Source organism: Neolamprologus multifasciatus, chromosome 7 (genome assembly GCF_963576455.1).
Source record: "Neolamprologus multifasciatus chromosome 7, fNeoMul1.2, whole genome shotgun sequence".
NCBI classification, from domain to species: Eukaryota; Metazoa; Chordata; class Actinopteri; order Cichliformes; family Cichlidae; genus Neolamprologus; species Neolamprologus multifasciatus.
Window position 1 is genome coordinate 48,553,859 of NC_140445.1, and position 20,369 is coordinate 48,574,227.

At 42.2% G+C, this 20,369-nt stretch overlaps 1 protein-coding gene across 2 annotated transcripts in view; it reads right to left on the minus strand.

Annotated features, from left to right (window-relative positions):
- The window catches only part of wnt7bb (wingless-type MMTV integration site family, member 7Bb), a 37,895-nt gene that overhangs the window by 12,795 nt on the left and 4,731 nt on the right, over window positions 1-20,369 (minus strand). For both annotated transcript variants that reach the window (XM_085164485.1, XM_085164486.1), the window contains exons 2-3: window positions 17,091-17,317; window positions 1,608-1,879 (exon numbers count right to left, since the gene is read on the minus strand). In XM_085164485.1, the coding sequence (XP_085020611.1) occupies window positions 1,608-1,879; window positions 17,091-17,317 (499 nt within the window). The remainder of the gene's footprint in view (window positions 1-1,607; window positions 1,880-17,090; window positions 17,318-20,369) is intronic.

Genomic DNA, 20,369 nt, shown 5'->3' on the forward strand with positions numbered 1-20,369 from the left:
ACATATGCATGGAAACATTTACTTAAAGTGTGTCCATCAAAGCCTCTGATCTGTTACTGATTAGTCCAATATGACCAGATACACATCACCGCATACAGATGCACTGAGATGCCCTGGGATGGCTTGTCAAACACACATCTGCATGTAGACTTCTTTTGGTTTGTTTTTTTCATTAATAAGAGTAATAGTAACAATCAACAAAGCCCTCTTACACTCGTCATTTAAAAGGCTTCACATCTGAACAAAATCCAGATGTAACTACATAAAATCCAGTTTACATATATAGCGATGCATATGTATGTGCTTTCATCTGGCAAATTGCAGATGGACTGATTGGATCAGTGTTGGTTTTCCAATAAGACTCCTATCTGTCTTTAACTTTTGGATGTTGTTTTTTTTTAAATATTTAATACCTATGTGATGCAGTTGACACTCTTGGAGTAACTGTGCATGCATCATCAAACAAAGTGAGGTACAATCAGAGAAGGCCCAAATCTCTGTGTCCTTATAAGTTCTTAAACTCTAAGAAAGAAAGATTTTTAGCTTTCCTTCTGTATGCACACAAAAAAAGAATCTGACACTTCTTCATAGCATTTAATTTTTTTGAGCTACAAAGAGCAAAGCGGCAATAGTGCCAGCTCTAATCTAGAGAGCTGCCAGTACCATGGCATGCAGCGTAGACCCTATCAGTCTGCTGTGTTAACACTAGCATTGTCGGCCTGCTTTCACACCCTGAATAGATGCAGTCAAATGGCAGTGACATGTTTTGGTATTGTGCAGACAACTGCAATAATATCCTGTTCCTGACTTTACACTTCATAATTCCATGAAAGGAACTGGAAAGGATAAATGGCAGTCCTCCATCTGGCAACCACTTGGGAAGGCTCCATTTTCCCAGTGAACATTATACAGCTGAAGTTATTAATTAGATCCATTTTTCAACTTAGTATTGTCTTTTTTCTTTTATTCACCTCCCACACTCTCTCTGTCTTTTTTTTCCTGGTCGTTAACGTTCTTCATGACGTTCTGCTATCTGTTCTCTAAGAAATAAACTGCTGATCTGTTGATTGATCGCAGCTTTTTGTCACAAGTCTGCGACTTTGAGCTCTTTATCTGGGAGAGCTCCGCTTGTCTGGGACACATCTCTGCATCTATGGATAAACACATGTTTGCCATTAAATCCATTCATCCAGTTGTTTGTATCTTTGGCTGGCAGTTATGCCATGCTATCAACTGCTATCAAGTGACTTAAAGAATAAATAACAATTGTTCTGTGTAACTACTTCCATAGTGCTGCTAGCTCTATTTAGTTGCTTCAGACGTCCATTTATTCGTTGCGGTATCATTTATCAGCGTGATCACCAAACACAAGCTTAATCCAATGAGTAACCTTCTTTGTTTGGAGGTAAAAACAAAAGTTAGGTCATCAAGATAATGCAAAAATTCACTTCACAGTACGTATGCTCTGTTGAGGATAGACATTTATTGTGCACAGTTTAAATAATATTTAAGTAATTAATTTAAGTAAGATTTGTTTAAGCATTTTCTGGGGTTTTTGTGACTTCGAGGCTAAAAGGAAGAAGAAAGTATATGACATCTTTCTTTACCTTTCTGCCTGCCTCATTGTTGTGCAAGTTCATCAGACGACGTGGGGTCTTTCTAATCTCGCGGGCATCCACGAAGCGGCGAGAGAACTCTATGCCGTATTTGATGTCTGCCGAGCATCCTCCCCATTTCCAGCCTTCCTCCTGATTATAATAACCCTGCTTCTCCCTGTCACATCCACACTGACTGAGGTTGCCTTGGCTGCATGCTGCGGTGATAGCATGGGCCACCCCAGCCGCTGTGATGGCATAGGTAAAAGCTGCTTCCCGGCTGCCTGAAAAAGAAAAACAGATACCGCTTGATAAATGCTCCACTCACAACATTTTACAGCGCAGAGAATTTGATTTTTGACAACACCACAGATATTCAGAATCTTTCCCATCATTCGATAAGCCACCATTTTGCTTTCCTCTCATGAACAGCTTGCCTTCTGTACCTTGGTAGAAATGTGGTCATACTTCCCACCACAAATTCCTTGGACCTAGCCTGCAAGAGTGCAGTGTTGGAATTCCAGTGTGGGGAGAGCTGGGTTAGGTGCTGTCCAAAGTGCTGAATTCCTCCACAGGAGCACCTTGTACTGCTGCCCACACTGCACACAGTTGGGGTCTGCAGGTCTCGCTGACTCTGATACTGATCACTGACAAGAAAGGAAGCCCTGTGGTGCCTAAATCAGGTAATACCAGGACCTCAGAAGATAAGAGCAGCTGCTAAACCTAGCAAGATTAATTCTACCTATGTTTCATAGTCTGACTTCAGGCTTTAAAGACAATGCATGCTTACTGGCCATGAAAGCATTCAAACTGAAGGTTTAGATTAGTTGTTACTGGCTTTAAAAAGTTCTACTTGGGCTTATGTCACTAGATAAAATACTATGTGCACTGTCATCACTTAAAAACCAAAAAATAGACTCAATGTCTTGGGAAAAAAATTGAGAATGCCAATGCCCGAGGTATAGACTTCTTGTTGTGTCAATAAGAGAAAAAAAAAACAACATGTAAAGGGCCTGGGTACGCTTTAGCTTAAAGGACGGTGACAATAACCATACCATACAATTCCACTCACTTCCTGCATATCTGAAATAACTCTACTATTCCCCTAATGGCTACAAAGGGATCTGACTTAAAAGACATCGTCTCGGGGTATAGGAAGGACTGGGGGTTATTACAACCCTGGTCTCCCTCCAAGTGGCAGTAATCTAGAAGGAGGCAATCCTCAGAAACAAGGCTAACCAAAGAGTGTTTTAAGGGGCCTTTCAGCCTGTGGAGAAGAATGTTTTGTAAGTCTTTGATGTGTGTTGTGTAATGTACTCAGTCGCAATTATTGGAATCACTCTAGGTAAAATGTGTTCTGTTGTTCTGCACTTCAGAGGGCCAAAAGCTCCATGCCAGTTTATCCTTTTCTTTTCCCAGCGGTTCTCAGAGGTTCATCGTGTTCGGTAGTTTGCAAACGTCACAGTACATGACCTATCAAAAAGAATCATCCAGTTTCAACAGGCTTGATTTTTTAAAATAGTGAACATAAAAGCTCGACGTAAATTTTCAAATGAATGGCCGAATATAAAGTTGTACATGCAGAACTTGTCACAAGTGTTCAATATACCGCCTCCAAACTAATGTATATGATAGTCAAACTTATCCTATACTTTTGCAAGCATGTCTGGAGTCACTGCAAAAACTGTTTTTCTTATGCTTCTTGCAGGCAACCACATGAACTCAAGAATCCCCTCTTTCCTGTATTTCTGCTGGTTGCCAAAACACACTGCAGAAAATATGAGTTCAAAGGGCCAAAATAACTGATCATATCATCTGTAGAAACCTATTTATTTCTGAGTAAATTCTGGTAGCATCCTTGTAGGCTTTGGATAGAATTCTATTTTTTTATGTATTATTTTTTATACATTGTAGACAGTTTCAGTGTATTTGACTATATGTTCTAAACACTGATTAGCCTTTAAATACAAAAATACAACAAATGAAGTGAAAATTATAAGGAAACAAGACAAAAATGACTTTATGGACACCAAGCAAACACTCGATAGCTTGTGTTATCCGCTAAAGCTTATGTGTACAAATTTTTATTCAACTTTTTTTTCATTTCAAAAGCAATGTGCTTTATGTACTCCTAAATATACTGCTAATATGCAGCCATTTGCAGCTGTTTTCCATTTCATTTCCTCTTCTTTTTTTAGAGGGACTTTTTACACCTCCTATTCTGGTCTCGGGGGCATTTTTGAACTCTCAGAGATGTTTTCACCCAAAGCCACTGTTAATTTCCTACCCTGGCACTGGTGCTGTAGACTTAATACCATAGCCACAGGTTTGCCTGGTGGGCACTGACTCACAACCACTTGCTTCTTTGGTTAGCAGCAGAGCTGTGCCCCACCAGCTTGTGGTGACATTCTGCTGCCCCCACCTCATACACAAATGCAGTCACACAGCTGCAATGTAGATCTGTTCACATGCACACACACACACACATGCAAACGCTCCCTGACCGGCCACATAATAAAATAACACGACACACTTCCACTTCCCTCCACCCTTGCGCGCATACACTGTTAAAAGCTCGTTTACACATAGATGCACAAACAGAGCATCGCTGTAATGTTTAAAACAGAATAAAGGCAGTTTCCAGAGAAAGGGTGGTACTCAATGAGTTATGCTATTAGTGGGGCAATGATGACAATCAGAATACAGAATGCTTTCATTAAGTTTCCCGAAAAGTGACTGACTCATAAATCAAAGATGGAAACAAAATAAGTGGAGTGAAGCCAGTTCAGACAGGCAACTCCAGCCACACTGTGTTATGCACGCTAGCATGTTTCAGTCTCCACATGTCAAATCCCAAACACCCCTCCTCTCAGTTTGGTGGTCTACTTGCAGAATTTCCCATCTCTCCCTCCGACATGTCAGTGCACTACCCTAATATGTCAACCCCCTTCACCAACCCAACCTGTAGGCTCTGTGTGGATGTTTACTCATCACTCCCAATTTCTGTATCATATTTAGAGTGAGCGATGAGTCAGAGTCTAGACACCAAAGATTATATTCTGCTGTTGAACTGCCTGGCTCAGTTACATTAATATAGCAATGCAAAGGTGTAGCATGTGCATCCTGCGTGTGCAACATCTTTTTTTTTTAAACGCCTGTGTTCTGGAGAAAGAAAGAGGCCCCCGAACAGATGTGCATCTGATGAAATTTTGAAGGAGAAAATGCACCCATAACAGCAGCAAAAAGCCCCAAAAGAGGCTGGCCCCAGAGTCCTGACAGCACTCCAGGAGGAACCACCCTGGGATAGCCTTGCTAGCTGCCAGTGGAAAATTGGAGTGACCAGAAAAACCTCAATGAACTTGGAAACATCCAGGAGAGAAGAATGGGGGAATATTAAACCAGATGTCTAATGGAGTTTAGTGGCAAGTGTCTGCTGTAGCAGCCAAGAAAGCAGGCAAGAAGATCAGGCTTGTTTCACTGAGAACAGGTAAGGGAGCTCATATGCAGACATAAAATCTTTTGTTACAGCCCTGCGTTGGGGGCTAAAACCAGAAATACTGACGCAGTATGCTTTGGCCTTCACATTACCTGACCACACCACTTTGGACAGCGGCTCCCGCTGCGATGGCCCGCCGTGTCTTTTGACCATCTGCCGAAACTAGGACATAAAAAGAAGTCTCTGGATGTAGTGGTTTGCCGCTAAAACTGCAATCTGTGTTTAGAGACGGAGGCAGGCACACCGCTAGCCAGAATTCACATGACACAGCATAGAAGATTTACAACCGGGGATACTATACAGGCAGCACTTGTGTACTATAGACAAGCTGATGTAGTAACATTGCCGCTGACCTCAACGGGCCTTGCTTTCTTCTCTGTTCACAGGCCATAGTAAAGATATGTTGATGACAGGAGAGGAAAGGGAAAAGATATACTGAAGGGACTTGGATACAGAATTGGCTGTAGAGCGCCCTTTTCGCTCCAAAAACCAGGCCAAGGTCAGTCATGTTGTGTGTCTGCCCCATCATAGGACAAATGGTTAAAATATACAAAAAAAAAGGTCAAGCGAGGGCAGAAATTGCCTGACAACCTAGATTTCCTAAAGGTTATCGCATTCATCTGTTACTATTATGACTGACCTGATGTTTTACAAAGCAGCTAGTGGAGATGCTGAGCTAATTTCCTTTACTAATCCTGCCAGCCAGAAACAAATTCCTTCTGTCCTCGTCAGCACGCTTCCACATAAAACATGTCTGGGATTCTGAGAATTCCGATTGCACAATGTGATACATACGGAAGGTGTACAGCCTAAGAAAGATGTAGCGAAACATGCAGACATCAAGCTTTACAGAACATCACAGCAAAGGTATGATTCGGTTACGGTAAAGGTGAGGTGAGCCAGAGGATGGGTAAAGACATGCAGTAGACTAAAAGGACTGGAGAGAAGTAGTTTAGGCTGGATTCCTGGTAGGGAAGGGGTGGGGAGGGGGTGCCAAACAACAGCAAAACACACACATACATACACAGAAGTACACACAGAAACCGGCAGGTTTCCAGCAGGGTGGCTGAATTGCCTCTCCACACAGGCCAAGCCTGCTGTTGCTAGAGCAGTGAAGGGGAAAGCCTTTTAAAGACCCCTCATCCCAGACATGCACTCACTCCCACAGGGGACACAAGGGATGGGGTGGGATTGGGGGTGGAGAGTAGATTGCATAAGAAATAAAATCTCCACAACACAGCGACACACTCGAAGTTCAAGTTTCACATCACATTCACACATTACCTGTAAGAACATCTTGTCACAGACAAATGGCCCACAGTGAACAAAGGGAAAAGTGTCACCTGCTGGTGGCCAAGAGTCTTTACACATATGGTGGGATTTTCACAAGATACAAAATAATAATAACAATAATGATAATAGTAATGATAAAAAACACGATGCCAAACCTTTTTTAAAGCAAATATGGAAGTTGCAGAGTGCTGTTTCTCAAGTAACATGTACATCATGTTTTTTTTCTCTTACTTTTCCCCCGTCTTGCAGCAAAACTATAGAAATTGAATCAAAACACTAAAACCCATAAATAAAAGCTCCAGGTCATCATTTTCAAAAGCAAAAACAAAGCAGCGTGCATTAAAATCAGAACATGAAACAAACTCTGCAGCTCCGGTGAATCAAATGGAAACATAATACCGCTTTTAAAACATTGTGAGCACATGCAAGTTCATGGATACTACATAACAAAGTTATTTTACGTCACTGTGCACATATAATAAAGTTATGACACCAAAAAATACTGAGAATAAGCTCTAACCAAAGCCATACTGGTGCTGGAATCCTGTCTCCAGGGCCCCATGGAAGGGGAAGAAAGTTGGAGGAAAACCCCTCGCTTTGTGTACCACTCGCTGAACTGACTACTGCGCTCTCTACTACTGTTTTCCGTTCCGCTTTATGTACCGTTGCTATGAACATATGCTCCCAGCAAATTATAGACAAAGTTGTGGTCCGTGAGGTTTGCAGCTTGAGGAATTAGCACAGCCGTGTTCCTGTACAATAAAATAATATTGTTTTACCAGAACTAGGCTCCACATTCTCAGAGAACTCACATCACAGAGCCGAGGAAGTGACACGCTTTGGCACGGCCGCTCACTGTAGGTCCTCCAGTTTGATTCATATAATGAGGAGGGCTTTGAGAAGAAAAGCTAAAAACAATTATGAGGGTGTTTAACTTTGCTGGTGCACTATTAAATTCTGAGAATTTAGGTAAGCTGCCTCCCAGGCACAGAAAATTGTGCTGGCACAAAACCATTTCAAAAGCATCCTTTCTCTCCTCTGATCTGCCTGAGGTGAAGATAAAGCTTTTTGACTGAATGCTGAGGCTTGCTAAAACAAGCACAAATCCTTCTTCCCACCCTTTCATCCTAATAATGAGCCCAAATCAGGACCTCACCTGCACACATCTACAAACGTAGGCCGCTGCGCGCTCTACGAAGCATTCATCAAGTTCACGCGAGGACAATGTTGAGGATTTTCCTCAATTTCAATCTTTACTTGAATTTGTTTCATCTTCAGCGGAAACATATTTACCGAGATGTGTGCGGATCCCACAGCGCATCAACGAAGATATCATTATCCTCACCACTATAATCAACGAGTCAAATATGCCACTGATGACATGTTTCTCCTTCTCATTACAAAAGAAACCTCCAGACTTGACATTTTCATATTTGGTGATACTCATCATCACACAGTCAAAATAAAGCCCCACGTCTCTTAGCATCTTCTCCCTCCAAACCGGTGTCTCTGCCTTAAAAACCCACTAAGACTCTCTCCCTCTCACTGTTTCTCTCTCTCTGAACTCTCACCTAAGTGGGCCAGTAGCGATGTGATTGTTGGCACATGTAAATGTCCAGTGGTGGGCCAGCAAGTAGAGAATACAGTGATGGGCCTGGGATTGTGTGGAACAAAGCACAGAGTGAGATTACAGTTGATCCTCTTGCATCCTGCTTCCTCCTGCGTCTAGCTGCACTGGCAGACACAGACAGACGCAGATCCCACCGATAACGCAAGGCTACGGGGAGCCCCGTGTGCAGGGGGCCACAAGGGTCGGGTCTCTGAACAGCTCAGACAGACTGTGGGTGGGCGGGGGAGAGAGAACTAGAAATGGGGTGAGGAAAAGGTGAGGGACCCCAGCAAACGGACACACCCACACACTCTGAGACAGAGACAGAGCTGATGAATGAACAAGCAGAAAAGCGGACCCGGCAATGATAGTGCTGTTTGGTTGCGTAGGACGACAAGCCACACCCTAGATACAGACACATGCTGTGGGCAGAGGATGTGAGGCAAGACGCTGGGAAGAAAAAGCGTAAGACATGACCTTTTACTGCCGATGATGACCACAGCCCACACACTGCAGAACAACAAAGCAACGGACTCTCCTGCTATCTGATAAAGTTAGTGAAAGATCCTACGCGCGGGATGCGCGGGATGCGCGGGATGCGCACGCGCGCACGTCCGACCGCTCCAGCTTCTCTGGGCTCACATGGAGGAAGGCAGAGAGGATTAGCGCAACCCACATGATGATGGGCTGAAAAATAGGCCTTTTATCCACCACCGTTCCACCATAACACAATGCACGCGTCATTTCCACGCTGTTATCCGCTCGGTGCCAACTGCTTGGCTGCCTGGGAGTGGATCTGCTATTTTGCTGGCAGATCAGGACTGGTGATGCATCAGATCTTTTATCAGCTTCAATATTCCGTCCTTTAATGATAACAATATTTATTTTTCTTTATCTCTGTGGGATAGCGAGATTTGGGTGAATGATTAAGTAGTTGAGTTGCAGTATGCCTGAAGGGCGTAGAACCAACAAGAAGTAATCCCCACAAAGGGGAAAATCCTCAGTGGCAGTGAGATGATTGATGGCATTTCGGGAGAGTTCACCAGTGTCAAAGTATCCACTTGTGGCTCTTGATAATTAAAAAAAAAGAAGAAGGAAAAAACAGTTTGAAGAATGGCTTTTTTGACTGCCTTTGTTAAGCTAGTCCTGGGCATGACACCTTCTTGCCAGCTGAGTAAGCTTGTGTGTTTTTTTTCTGCCAAGCTTCACTCCCAGCCAATCACAGCCTTGAAAACATGAGATGTAAGTTTACACAGTTATGCCATGTTATTTCTTCTTTGAATTTTGAATAATTGTGGGGTTGACAGTGTGGATGGCTGAAATTACAATGCTGACTGATTCCCTTTGCCTTGCTTTGTTTATACTGTCCTTGAATGTCTGCTCTCGAGACACAATTGCCATGTGATTTAAAGGGGACTTTTCTGGAAATCTTCATCTGGCCAGAGTGAATATTTCAGCTTGTATTAGCTCTCGCTTTGTCAGAATGAGCAAAACAAAGCAATAACCAAACCGCGTGGTCATTTTAAACAGATTTTTTCGTCCGTTCATTATTACCCTTAGGTTAGACTGATGCTGTGCCTCCATTCTGCGGAGATATGATTTCACCACAAAACGACCATCAGCTGATTCCGAGAAAGGGAAGGAGCTCCACCAAAGAATTTATAATCTGCAAGTATTCTGTTGTCCTCGGCCCAGGAGCTTGTAGTGCGGTGCGTCGGATGAATTGTAGACGTGTGGGGGGAAAGCAAATTAATGGCTACTTCAAGTCTTGACAACAGCAAATAAAATGTTGGCATAATAATTATTAATTATGAGTGTTCAGGAAATTTAAGGACACCACAGGGATTCTCAAATCACACCAAAGTCATTTTTAAGATCTATATATATATGAGCAACAATGTGGAAAAGATGGTCCCACGCAGTTTGTTTTTCTCTGATTATTGTATTCGGAGTGGGAAAAGACACCAAAAATGGTTCATCTGTTGTTTCTGGAACACTCCATTCTCTGTGAATTCAGGTTTTCTATAAAAACGGGAATGGTGTATATAACACTAAGCCAAAATTCCCAAACTTTTGTCAACCACATCCTCTTTGCACTTACTTATCCAACTCCACTGTGGATTAAAAAAACAGCCTCCCTCAGTTATGTCTGGTTCTTGGTGTCTGCAGTGACCTTTCCCCTCCTCCGAGAGATAGCCCTGCCATCTCCAGCTCCCGATCAAGTATGTGCCTGTCCGGGGAGTTCTTTTCACACAAATGGTTTTCAATAAACGTGCTGACTTAAGCATCCTTTCTAGTGACTGGATGCTAGTTTGGTCCCTGCAGCCCTGTAGGTTCTAGCAGGTGGACTGACCACTACCTTCACCACAATGTTGATCCTGTGAGAGGAAATGGGTGAAAGAGAAAAAAGGAGGATGGCATGAACACACCTTTAATTCCCTGACACCTCTACACTACTCCCATTTCTTGTTTTCTCTTGCTCTCTGTTTTGTTTTCCCTGTAACCCACAGCTCGGGGCAACTTCTCTGCACCTGACAACAATAAAAAAAAAATAGAGAGAGACAGGGAGACAAAATGGGAAAAAATAATAATAAAAGGAGCACAGTGAAAAAGCAAAACGGGGGTGGGGGGGGGGGGTGTCATGAAAGAAAAAGACTGTAGCAGTTGTGCACAGTTATACCTATTTATGCTTAAATTTAAATTGTCGTAACGATAAAAAACTGTCGTGTTTCCTCAGCTCACCTGCTCAAGTGCTCCATCCATTCTTGTGCAATGAGCCAAAAGCAGAATGATTGAACTTTTGCAATAATTCACTAGCAGCACAATACAAGAAACCTCTTTCATGTGAAAAAGCGTGGATCAGGATGGTGACAAACTGGTTGGAAAGTCAAACAAAGAGTAACCAGAGCAGGCCATTTTATGACAAGGGGGCCAGTGTTGGCCTTTGATGCTGAGTGTAGCTGTTGAAAGGTGTCCATTTTCAGGCTCTAATCACTGACTTCAAGTGCATTGCAATTTGAACAGAGCTGTAAGGTATTCATAGGCATTTCTTTTTTTGTTTAAGTGAAGGGCATCTCTATTACAGGTAGTTAGCCAAAGGAATGTCTGATCACACACAGGATGAGGCTTTACCAAGTCAAAACATGTCATTAAAAACAAGGGGAGAAGTTCAAATATGCTTTGATAGGGAGATCGATAACCAAAAGCTGCACTGACCACGGCTGATGAGCAGCATAAATGCAATAGAAAAATAAAGCCAGTTCACGCAGAATATGCATGCTAAGGCTGATTTATGTGGCACAGAACAACGAGATTTAACTTTTATGTGAAATCTGTAGCACGGCACTTAATTATGCACAGTAAATTGAAATCAACAAATCACGGCTACGGGATCGAGTCTTGACAGGAGTGTTTAAAATATAATGATTCATTCAGAAAGCGGGCCAGATCGGAGCGGAGGGCAGACCACATTTGCCATTCTTATCCTGAAACCCCCTCTTTTTCCTCCTAAGCTGCTGATGGATGTGTTTCTAATTTTATTATTGGTTCTTAATAGACTGCAACAAGTCACTCAATAACACCCATTTCTGTTAGCACGGGATAATTCATTCCACATTTCTGAGGGCTGATGGCACTGGCTCATGCCAACGCTGTTAGCGGGGCACGGGGAAGAATGCTAAATCTGCTTTTGCAGAGGAAACAGAGACACACTCAAATTGCTGGTTTCAAATCTCTGCGCTGAGTTTACGGCGTTGTACTCCAATTTGTCAGTTGGTGCGTAATAAGCAAGCTCACACTCTTTGCAAAACAGTGGAAATGCTGAGCGGCAGAGCTGCAGGAGATATGTGGGTTCATTTTTTTGTTTTTTTGTTTCAGTGCATCTACTTTAGAGTCTCGTGTCAGCAACAAAAGAGATGCCGGCAGAAGCCAACTTTGAAAACTTGAAATAAAAGTGAAGTAAATATCAAATAGACCCTTTTTGAACCATCTCTGCTAAATGACGATATCTCAAGTCCTAAAAATACACAATAGCCCAGTTATTAATGTGTGCTCCCTTGGAAAGCGAATGTAATATCTTGGACCAGCTCCAGAAGAGAAAGACTGCCTCCAAGAGAAGGCAGTACAGAGAGAGAATACATAAGACTTGCGGTCGGTTGATCTTTACTTCTTGAAAAACTGCCGACATCTCCTCCCTTCAGTCCAGAACTAAGACTGCATCACTGAGCATGGGGGTGGGTGGGAGGTTTGGCGTTCATAATTTGGGGGGATTTGAACAAGGAACCTAAATAGGAGCAGAACGCGAACAGCTTTTCCCTCTACATTTGATTATGATGATGTTGGAATTTGCAGATTTGAAGCAGGGATCGGAACATTTTCTCCGAGGGGTGTATTCCATGATTTCATATGCCATGCTAAAGAATTCCATAATACATACGGACGCGGTTAGAAAACATGGTTACATCTTCAATCAAGGGCAATAGTCACTGGAAAAGATCACAATCGCGAAGGTTGCATGCAGGCTGCTGGCAGCTTGAAATTCAGGTGTTGAGACAAAATACAGTCACCCGCTTCTCCCCTGTGTGTGTATGCGTGTGTGTGAGAGAGACAGGAGAGTAGCTGCGGTGTTGGTGGTTTCTTACGATGACCTAGTGGGACGCTACTAAACTAAAACAGAGCACTTAGATCGAATCCAGCAGTGTGCTTGATCTCATTTATTCAAGACGTAATAATCACACACCTCTGTCCAGCAGTCGCTAGATTTAGGTTTAAAAACATAAATATTATTATATTAACACTCTGAGGTCATCATATACCCTAACCCGCGCTTTGGAAGAGCAGTGCCAACCATTGCTAGCAAACGGTGCTATGCAATATCAAACTAATGCAAATACACGAATCCCAAATATCTACTGAAATGATCTTACATATAACACTAAATGTGATTCACAGCTTACTCAGTATCATCGTCACATCTTTAAGTATCTAAAAAGCTTCTATGTTAGCTGTGTCCACAACATAGAAAACAAAAAGCATGGTTATTTTGTTGGGTTCTGTTTTTGTGGTGCAGGACTTCTATGCATTAAACATCAAATAGGTTATAGTATGAAGTCTGCACTTTTAACACAACTTGAAATGGAGACTCAGCGAGGCTGTATCTCCCTGCTAGACCATCTTAAATCAGTCCAGAGAGTTAAACCTATGAATAAAGAGGAGCTATCCTACTCCTTATGTACACACAGCAAGAAATTCATTAGAGGTTTACTGACAGGGATACCGAACTGGGGTTAAAATACATTACCACTCAACACTGACACACAAACATTAATGTACAACACCATTCAAATTCTCAAGCTCTTTGTGTATGACTCTAAGTACTATTGTGATAATGTTTGGCACGCGGGTTATAGGCTCACCTCACATAGCCAGCATGTTTCTATGAATGAAGGTGCAACATATGCTACCTTTTATGGTGCAAACACAGACCCGGAGGGAGAGATTTGGGTGATTCACAAGGTCATGATCAGAAGTAAAAACACCATATTGCCAGACTTCAAGCTACACAATTGCGGTCAGTCAGCATCGCATGACTAACTACTGGCCAATAAGTTTGCAGCAACAAGTTGTGGTTTAGATGCTACAATGGGGAGATGACCAGATGTTTCCCACGCAGATTGCAACCATTTCCCAGTCCAAATGCTGACTTTAAGTAATCTGATTACATCTAAATTTTCCATGTTTTTTTTTTTTTTAGTGGAGGTACAATGTGAAATGTTCAATTCAATGGAATATACTTACTCTTTTTTTCACACTTGGATCAATGATAGTAAGAAATAACTGTTAAACAATTTCTCATTAAGTCTTGTGAGCTCGTTGCGCCTTCTAAAGTTTCAAAGGGATAAACTAGCAGCCTGCACAGACTTTTCTTTGAGCCATCAGCTCCTCGAAATGTGCAGCGTTTTCTCTGAACAGGAATCGATTTGGAACGATTACTAATCGGGTTCGCATGTCATGGTCCTCCAGTCCTCCTGTGAGCCTCCACCGTCTCTCCCCTTTCTTCTTTCTCTCTCTCTCTCTCTCTCTGTTGTGTCCTTGCTGCTCTGTGTGTTTACTTGCCTTACAGGGGCGTGATCCTCCTGGGATCAGCACCTGTGGATCATCTGGCAATCAGCTGTTTGCTATTTAAGCTGGGACCTGACCTTCAATCTTCGCCTTGGTGTTCTCTAACTGCAGTAGTGTTGATGTTGCCTCTCTGTTTCAGTTTATTTGCTGAAGCTTTCTAATGCGTCTTTTCCTGTGCCTAGGACGGCCCAGCGGAGTTCCAAAAGCACGTTTGTTACTTGGCAGAGTGAGGAGATTGGGGACTTGGATTCATGCAACCTTCCATCCATTGGATTTTGTACATATTGGACTTTTGAACTAAGCACTTCAAAGACTTTGTATATAGCACTATCACCAACACTGTAAATATACTCACTGAACTTTCATTCCTGAGTCCTGCGTTTGAGCCCAGCCAGACAAACCATGACATTGCATCATTTGCAGAGATGCAGACTGAGAGGATTTGGTGTCACTGTACTGACACGCAGGGTGCCTTATAATATGTCCTCTTGCAGTTTACAAATGTGACGCATTCGAGCAATCTGAAGCTCTACTGTCATGTGTTCTTTTGATGCGCCACTCTGTTCGCATAAATCTGCACAGTTCGGCCTGTTTTACTGCTCATTAACTTTGTGTGTGGTTCAAATATGACAATAGAAGATGGGGTGGGTAGGTGGGGGATTTTTATGCGGATTATTTTCTAACATAAATGAGGGAAAATAAGTTGAAAAATAAGCCCCTGTTGGCTGGTTATTTTATTTATTCATTGAAAAACCCCAAATCTGCCTTGGGAACCCTAACTTAAATCAAGTTCCATGTTGGTCTAGAGGAAGACGTCATTGTAGGGATACTTTATTGAGAAGGCCACCAAGTCCCATCATTATAGAACAATCATGACAGGCCCAGCAGTCATCGGTCTCTGACTATAACTGGACGACCAACAGTGATGTGCTCAGTGCGGGTGCACGGAGCATTTATTTGTGCAGATCTACTATGGAAACCAAACAAGTTAGCACCAAATTCAAATGGCGCCATTGCTAAATATATAATATAACATATAATAAACCAGAGAAGACCCCCTGTAGGGTTGAATATATGTTTTAATAGTAAAATTTACTTTGGGTGAGCAGCATAATGCATGAAAACATTAATAGCCGTCACACAGAAATGCACATGAGATGCGTCCAAAGAACCACTGCCGAATGCCATTTAAAATCTCCGAGTGCTTCAAAAGGCCATAAAAGACAAGAACAAAAGAAAGCGAAAAGGGGATGTTGTTGAGGAAAACAACATGAGCTTCATTACCAAAGAAAGCGCCACATTCACAACAAAGAAAAAAAATGCTTTTGCTAAAAGGAGCTGGAGCTAATTCAGCTGCTGCTTAAGAGGAGGGATTGTGAACAGAGCCACTGGATTAAATGTGCAGCCCAACCGCAACGTAATGGCAACAAAGCATCTAAATGAAAGGAAATATATAAAAGTCCCTGTAAAACAAAAGCAGCGCAAAAGAGATTTGCAGAAGTTTGAGAAGTCCCTCAAGCAAAAGCATTTTAAAATGTAAACGTTTGCCCTGTTTTGGGGCTTTTTCTGCCTATATGAGAACACTCAAGTGAACCAGCCAGGCATGGACACAACCAATTTAGCCCAATTAACAACAGATGTGTCCATCTATTTCGGTTTGACATGAGTTCTCTGCAATAACACAATTAGCTGTCTCTTCATTCGCCATCTCGTTTTCCATCCATACGCTTTCCCCATCAGAGCCGCACTTCTTTTCGGTAGCTTTTCCACAATTTTGGACACAGCCAGCTATGGCAGGCATGCTGCTAACCAACACCCCACACTGCACAAACTACATCAGCGAATCAGCTGCAGGGAACACTAGAGAAACAGCATTTTTTCAGCTGAGAATGAGGAACAGCAAAAGATGGGATGGAATCAGCGGTATGTGAGATCCTCTTGAGCAACATGAATGGTTATACAATAGAAAATCAAAAGAGACTGCGCATTACTGGTTTGAGTTTGAACTGACTGTGTGATGTGTGCAGCTTGGGTTTGGCTTGTTACGAGCCATATTTCATGGGGTTCAGAGGGTCAGGGCCTGGTACCACATTTTTGATGCTCTCGTGGTGCTGTTTCATAAAACTGGGACAATAAAGATGGCTCAAACCATGCATTATGTAACTTCTTGTTTAATAAGAAAATTACTGGTATTATTGTTGTCAGCTACGTTGCCATTACCAAATTAATAGTTGCGATTGCAGGCAGAGAAAGAAATTTACCACCATCTGCTCAGCATCGCACAACTTTGAGGCTACACAAAGCCTCAAAGCTGTAGTTCCCGTTTTGTATCATACTTTCATTGTTAAGTTGACTGGAAAGTCACAAATCCATAGTACTGTACAACAGCGCCTCAAATGGTTTGTTCCTCTGTCTTATTAAGACGGTGTATCGCTCACCTTTAAGTTATATTCAAACCAACGTGATACCAAATCCATAGTTATTATGAGTGAGTGCATTTTTGTAGTGAAGTACTATGTCTATAAAGTTATTTGGGAAAGTGTGCCACTAATGTAAAATATCATTTAAGCTGTATTGTTAAGTATCTTTGTGGCCTCTTTCTGTATCAAAATCCGATTATAAGATTTTGGCTGTTTTAGCTTTTTTTCTAACTGGTGTACATTAGTGGGATGTCTAAGAGTTTTATTTAATCTCTTCTGCATAGAATACGGTTATTATGATTTTTTCCACCAGAGTCCTGTAGGGTAGCAGACCGTAACACTGAACCTAACTTTAGCAAACAAAAACCTAACCCCAATCCAAAGGTCTTATACTGATTCAATTTGCTCATTAAAGACGTGATCAGTGGCAAAAGTTCATTGCAGCGCCATAAGCAAAGCCTGTGTAAGTTTATCGCATGCACAGCCATACAGAGCACACAGATATGGATACAGGGACACACTATCCCGCTTCAATTTGTGAAAGAACGCAGACTAACCTACTCGCAGCTCCTGACCGAAGACTGTTCTTTCTCCCAGCGCCGAACAGTTCCAGCGTCCATATCGGAACTGGTATTGACACTCATTGATGCCCATCTGGGCCCCTTCGCCCACAACAATTATGGCGTCCGGGCGGCTCTGGCAGATGGCCCGCTGGCGAGGTGCCAGCCCTGGGATCTTGTTGCAGATGATGTTGGCACCCAGAGCCACCACTGAGGACAGGGCCCTGCCAAAGTAAGAAAAACACACCACCACACACGCAGACATGCATTCATACGCAGAGGCACGGATGCATGCATGCGTTGTCGCACACACACACACACACACACACACAAACTCAGTTAGAGCCTCCAGAGGACGGTGAGATTTACTCACTTTCACAAGACTCTCCAGAACAGGATTCAATTCAGCCCGTGATTGATGCACATTCCATAGTAAAGTGAAAGCTGTACTGCACGAGAGTATTACTATTTAATGGATTAGAGGTAAATGAAAAACCTGAGAGCTTAATCCAACATAAGAAATATAAAAAATCTAAATAAAAAATGTTAAAAACAGCCCAGAGAGAGACAAGAAGATGCTTATTTGGCTGCTCACAACAGCATTCCCCAGTGGTTTGGAAGACGTGAGTTTAAGTAATTTGTTTGGGTTTTTGTGTCAATTGTTAGGTAACATACTGGTGTGAATGGCTTCCAGACTTGTATACCCACTGTACAGACCTCCTCGGTGCCTGATGGCACAGTTGCAGAAATCGCTTTTTTAACCAAATCTCATATAAAGTACGATTTGTATGATTTGTGTAATTACAGTATGCGTTTGAAGAATACTTGGGGTGTAAAATGCCCATAAATTTCATGAGAGGTTTTGCATTGAACACATGTAAGGTTTTCAGCACTGGTTTTCTCCAATCCTAAAGTGGTCGGTCTCGTATGACCCAGGACATGTCCTTATTGGTTCACCTCAAACATACAACAACATATCTGATAGGTACAACAGCATATTTTCGAGATGGCTTTATGGCCACTGGGAACACCAAAACAGATTACAAAAAAGAAGAAGAAGAAGAAGAAAAAGAAAAACACAGACTTTCTCCAAGATTCTGTTTATAGCCCTTGAAACCATGTAGATACATACTTTTCAAACATGTCAGGGACAGGGAGCCATAAATGAGCGCGGAGGCAAACACCACCTTTGAAGTATGACGTCGACCTCCGAAGTATTGACCACAAACGGGGCAAACTAACACAGGCGAGCTGTGTGTCAGCGAAAAGAAATGGCAACATATATAAGGGGTGAAATGGAAGAATGGATGAAGGAGACGAAGAGAGAGGGAGAGACTGCAGAAACAGAGCTCTAGGAGATGTCGATTTTAGAGCTCGGAGCACACTCTCGTTCTGAGAAGCCCTGACTTAGAGCGTGGATTTGAGTCGGGATAGCTAAAAACCTCTCGCACGACCGTGTTCTCTTTTCTGATTGTTGTTTAAGTTCCTACGCAATGGAAGAACAACATAAATCTCAATTTCAAAGACAAACTTTAGAATAAATCCTAACTGCAGTGGGGCGAGTATCTGTTACCAAACACAGGGCTACACACATTCTCTTGGTGGACTACAACATTGAAAAGGGACACGCAAAATGGGTATGCTTGTTGATTTTACAAACGCTACACTCTAACTTGCCATAAATCAATAAATGTCAACATGTTGGGATACACATTTTCATATAGAATAGAATCGAAAACTATGAGCCTGACGTTTATTAGACAGAAGGAAAAAGAAGAAGAATTAAATTTGGTCTGCGAAACGTGTGCATCACTACACTAGATGCAAACTTATCTAACAGGGATTTAACTTCTAAAAAATAATCATATTAATTTTTTAAAAATCCCCTGTTAGAAAGAAAAGAGGACATTCATCAGTTGCCTTCTGCATTCGCAGCGAACACTACAGCCTGCTGCTTCTTTCAATCCTGCTTTGCTTTCTCAGCTGTAAAGTAGCTCGAACTTCTCTGACCCTCTTTGACCCTCCGCTGCATACATGGTAGTTCATGGCAACAACGACATCCAGTTTGTCCAAAAGTGAAAGGGTGGGCTCATTAAACCAAGTTTAATGTGCAACTACAGAAATTTGCTTCCTTCCATAATGAACATTAGAAATGAATAAGGTCGGTTTGCGATAAAAATCCAACACAAGCGTCAAGGTGATATTTTTAGCTCTGTCAAAGAAACCTCTTTTCAGCCTCCTTTGTTAGCTCTTTCTCATGTCCTTCACATGCTAATTTGCACAATCACAGTCTACCATGGGCAAACCCGACCAACAGACAACACCAAACAGAGAATTCCAGGGCTAAGCTTTTAAATCCCCGCATCATCAAAGTGCACAAATGCGAATCTGTTTGCTTAGTGTATGCTCTGTGTGTGCCAGCAGCTTGGGGGACAGCTCACCCACAGCCACACAGATCTCCCATAAGATAGACTGTCAACATGAACTTAAAAGTAAGCTGATGAATTTCAAAGCCCCGGCCTGTATAGCTTCCTCAGGTTTACAGGATGAGAGTTGATGCAAAAGTTGTGTCTTTTCATGCAAACTGTGTGCTGTTTAATTGACTAATGGCAGTGTCACTGGATTGTGGTTTAGCAGTGATGCTGCAGAGAGATGAGAGGAAAGGTGGGTTTTAATTTTAAAGCAGCAGGTGGAAAGTCTGATGATGTTACCACAAACCATACATAAACCTAAAACATTTAGAGTCCACCGTTAATTGCTCTTTCTATTCTGATTTTTAAGCTGGTAAAGCTGATTTTTCATTAATAATTTAACCTTAGTGCTGATAAAACATGATCATTTCCGTGTTACATTGATCCCAAAAACTTGAAGACTAAAACAGTCACGAGGAAATGTAAACGAAACACTACTTTAGGTCAGTGTGAAGTCATTACTGTAGAAGAGCTTAAATCTTAACTATGTGGTGAGGAGCTTAAAGATTCCATCACAGTGCAGTGTGGTGGCCTTAAGAGGAACTATCATCTGCGTCATGGCATGCAGTTTGCTTACAGCCACCTGCTTCATCACATTGAACACTTTGAACCTAACTGACAGGCTGTTACGTTCCCAGGCGTGTTTTCTAGAAGAGGAAGGCCCTCGCAAAAATGCCTGAGGCACAACTTACTCAAGTCAAGTGAATAAATACTCTCCTTATTCCCCCCACTACACACACACAGACACATTAACAGCAAATCTAGCAGCATTTATAAATTTTAGCATTTTAGAGTGGTTTTACTT